The sequence below is a fragment of the Amphimedon queenslandica genome, unplaced genomic scaffold (genome assembly GCF_000090795.2).
Source record: "Amphimedon queenslandica unplaced genomic scaffold, v1.1 AMPQUscaffold_13203, whole genome shotgun sequence".
NCBI classification, from domain to species: Eukaryota; Metazoa; Porifera; class Demospongiae; order Haplosclerida; family Niphatidae; genus Amphimedon; species Amphimedon queenslandica.
In genome coordinates this window covers 9413-13495 of record NW_003546561.1, presented here as the reverse complement: position 1 = coordinate 13495, position 4083 = coordinate 9413, and the positions used below count along the sequence as shown (strand labels likewise).

Genomic DNA, 4083 nt, shown 5'->3' with positions numbered 1-4083 from the left:
GTAGAGGGATTCTGTGGTGGGCGTACACCAAATCCAGGGGGAGGGGCTGTGGCTTTAGGAGCTTCTTTAACATCCTAAAATTATTATAATCACATCAAAATTTATACAATAAGTTTAAAAACCTTTTTAGATTTCTTTGTCGTCTTCTTTGGTTCAAAAAGAACAAGTTCTTCTTTCTCCTGTCGAGAGTGAGCTACTATCATTTCCATGTTGCCATGGTGATGTCTCTCCTCCACTACGGCTGTCCAGCAGAGCAGAAACTCTCGTATGAAATCCTGATGAGACTTTTTACCTAAAAGACCCTCCAGGTAGTCTTCTACTTCAGCCTTAGTATCCATAGCAACTAGATACCTGTTGAATAATTTTAAAATTTATAAAAATACAATAATTATCATAAAAATATGAAATCAATAAAATATTTGGCATTATGATTAAAACTATGAATTGAAGCATGCAGGTTAAACCACAAAAATTAGGCTAAATAATCAACTGACAACAGTCAAATATATATATCTCATAATTATGACATCATCCTTTGATGTGGTCAGGTTTATATTCAGACCTGCCATTCAGAAATGCTGTCATCATTATGAAATATATCCTATATAACATACTAAACAGGTCTATATACAAAAGATATAGACCTTTAGTGGGTGTCCTCAGATGTGATATAGCCCAAGGGCCGCAGGCCCGAGGGCTATATCACATCCTTGGACACCCACCTCAGGTCTATATTTTTAGTTGTATATAGATCTGTTTAGTATGATATATAATACACACATATATATATATATACGTGTAGCCAATAAAAATTAGTGACTGAATAATTCTACACAATACTGCTCTAGTTTATTAACTAACTCTACTACTCCTTTATCAACTGGCAGCTGCAGCTGACTGGATAATCCTTCAGCTAACCATCTCTTTAGATCAGACTCCATTATTAATCTACTAGATCTAGCCACACCTACAATTATATCTACACATAATATACATGTACATGTACAATCATAGATCCGTATCTGGTACAATGTACAATGTGTTATTCTGTTGCTTCATTCATAGATCTATGGTTCATTCCCTCCCCAAAAGGTTATTCAAGTCCACTCTGATGAAATAACCTGCTATGACTTTTTTAATATAGACTATGTTTAATGAAATTTTGATAAATGATACATGGTGTGATGGTGTGATCCGGCTCTGCCATGAAAGGTTAGAGTTGCCATGATTAGAACTTAGAAGTACTTTTTGTAGATGTGGGTCAGCAGCATCTGTAGCATTTATAACATATCCATACTCACTTCTGTTTATCTATCTCTCTCACTCCCAGAGAACTCCCACGCAGGCCCATATGCTATACTGATCACGAATGGTATAAATAAATCATACACAAAATAAAATGGCAAAAACAATACAACAGCTGCTATAACATAAAAGTACTGCTAGATGTCAATAGCTACAGCGTATAGCTACAAAAAATACATTAACAGCTATTAAAATAATAATTGCAATCAACTAAAATATAACAATGTCAAAGAAGAAAACACCAACTGGGTGACCGCGGACGACGTGGCGGCGGCAAGACTACTGTTGGATGTGCCCTTAAAGCAGCCTCTTTAGCTAGCATCCTTGCACGCTGCTGATCAAGAGCAATTTTTCTTTTAGTTATATCCTTTATGCATTTGAAATTAATGTAAAAAGTATTATATACTTACTGTCTGAAGCTGTTGTACTCTTTCACTTTCTCTTCTATTTGCTTCTGCTTCCCTTTCATTTTTTTCTTTGTCTTCTTTATTTATTTCCTCTTTCTCTTTCACCCATGCCTCTCTATCCATCTTTTTTATATTTTCTTGAAGCTTTTCTGAATATGTCTCATCCACTTTAGGTGCATCTGAAAGTTGCAGTGTGCTGTCTTGTACTGGAGTTTCCTATAACCAAAAAAGTCAATTAATAAAAACAAAACAATTATACTGACTTCAATACTGAATGCTTCAAGTAACTCCTCTGAAGTATAGCTTTCTGTTAAAATTGCCACCACTCCCTTAACAAAATTGTTTTGGGCATCGGTACTTTTGTCTGGTGTGGCTTGAGAGCTGGTGGGCTTGATGAGTCGGCTTTCACTTATTTTAAAGAAGAGATTCATTTCTCTAGCTCGTAAGGAGCAAGCCATCCAAAAGTCAGTAAACCAATCATCACGATCAGGAAGACGGTAAGGATCCTCGTTATCACATGATGGTCTGCTATCACCAACTGGTACCACAAGGATCCTTTCCACTATATTTTCCCTCACCCCAACATCTTCTATGAGAAACTTGTGAAAGCTGTCTTTCCATAGCTTTACACGACCTTCAAATCTTTTCTTTTTAAGAATTTTCCAGCTTTCTTTATCAGAATAAGGAGGTTCAGGCCCTGTATCTTCATCTCTTTCATCACGTCTTCCAATGTTTTCAGTGTTAGCAAACGTAAGAACAAGAACAGCATACTTCCAGAAGTTTTGCCCAAATGCATGCGTTATTTTCACTATGGCACGTCTGTCTTCCTCTTTTAAGCGGTTGTTGGTCATTTTAGTACAATACAATACTAAACTGAGGTTTTGACATTTTTTCCTCATATCTTTTAGGTATAAATCTTCATTTTCTGTGGCGTCTTGCAGGCCAGGTGAATCAAACACAGTGACTGGTACACCTTCAATATCTGCTTTATACTCTGCAACTTGTGTTGTACATCTCTCAGTACCAGCTCCCTCTTTAGCAACATGTTTCCCCAGGATTCCATTGACTAGTGTGGACTTCCCTTCTCCTGTCTTTCCTGTCACTAGTAGCCGCAACTCTTTGTTGTAATCATCTCTGCCCCAAAATGCCTTTATTCTTGACTCCAATTTCGAAAAGACTAATTCTGACTTGGCCGCCATCTATTGGCAAAGCTTGACCCAAATGACCTCTATATACCGGTGTGTATATTATATATACATGTATGGTAGTGGTACCACTAATTTATGATGGTACCACCCATGCGGAAGATCTACAGTGAGGTGGTACGACCACTGATTCATGTGGTGTGATACGATAGATGTAGGTGTTATAAACCATTCATGAATAATTCCCTTTGATGTTAATGAGAAACACGACTCTATGAGGAACATACGATGCATAGTATTAACCTGTGATTAAAATAAATGGAAACATTGAAATTTTATTATAGACTATGATACATAACTGGGGATGAAATCAAGATTGGAAACTGATAATGCCATTTTTACTGACTGTGTGATCATGCAATTTAGTGGGCAGTATATTGATGGGCATGCGCTTTAAGCTGATGATATCAGACATTAAGATGATACTTTTCTCTTTGTTTTGTATCCTTAGTTCTCTTGGGAGAGGTACAATTTGGAAACTAAACTTACATGTAAATTCAATTATTAATTCCTATTTATACAATGACTCATCCAGTTCTTTCAGTACTCACTTTAGGAGGGCTGACAGGTACCATTGGGTTACAAAGGAAGGAGTGAGAGTCTTCATAAACCTCACGTCTTTTTGAAGGAGAGCCTGAAGTAATGGCATCGGCATCTTCCTCCATTTTTTCATCTAAAAATAAACAAAAATATTAAATTCAGATTTTTCTTGATCTACCATTTAATGATTGGTTCATCTTCTATTATCCTCCGACCAGCAAAATCAATCGTGACCTTCTTTGATTTACGATCGTGTTTCTGTTGATGATACTTCTCTTCTTTTTCTTTCAATTCCTTTCTTTCTTTTTCAGATACCCACCTAACAATGGAATGGTGCCTTATATAGACTGTATACTGTACTGTAGAGTGAAGTTACAAGTATTAAGACACTTCTAAAATAATTATAAAAATAATTCATTAAAAAATTCAAATTTGATCAGAATCAGCTCAAACTTTAGGCACAGACTAAGGACATGTATACGTGCCAGGACAAATTATAAAAATAGAGAATTCTCTCCTTTTCATTTTTGATGAAATTTGGCCAAAATTCCTGTACTATATAGTACAGGGACTTTTGCCCAATTTCGGAGCAACTTTAAAAATTTGTAAAAAATTCAATTTTGATC

General features: G+C 36.0%; 1 protein-coding gene across 1 annotated transcript; it reads right to left on the bottom strand.

Moving 5' to 3' along the window:
* Positions 1-1396: 1396 nt before the first annotated feature.
* On the bottom strand, positions 1397-3837 carry LOC109584506 (immune-associated nucleotide-binding protein 13-like). Its single transcript, XM_020000269.1, has 5 exons — positions 3636-3837; positions 3469-3590; positions 1976-3160; positions 1716-1928; positions 1397-1672 (listed from the first exon to the last, which is right to left on the bottom strand). Exons 3-5 carry the CDS (start codon positions 2909-2911, stop codon positions 1532-1534), a joined length of 1290 nt encoding a protein of 429 aa, XP_019855828.1. The 5' UTR covers positions 2912-3160; positions 3469-3590; positions 3636-3837; the 3' UTR covers positions 1397-1531.
* Positions 3838-4083: the final 246 nt, after the last annotated feature.

Coding starts and splice junctions, on each gene's coding strand:
- LOC109584506 (XM_020000269.1), bottom strand. CDS start 2,911: ATGGCGGCCAAGTCAGAATTAGTCTTTTCGAAATTGGAGTCAAGAATA. Junction 1,929..1,975: donor TTGAAGCATTCAGTATTGAA/GTCAGTATAATT, acceptor TTTTGGTTATAG/GAAACTCCAGTACAAGACAG. Junction 1,673..1,715: donor GAGTACAACAGCTTCAGACA/GTAAGTATATAA, acceptor AAATGCATAAAG/GATATAACTAAAAGAAAAAT.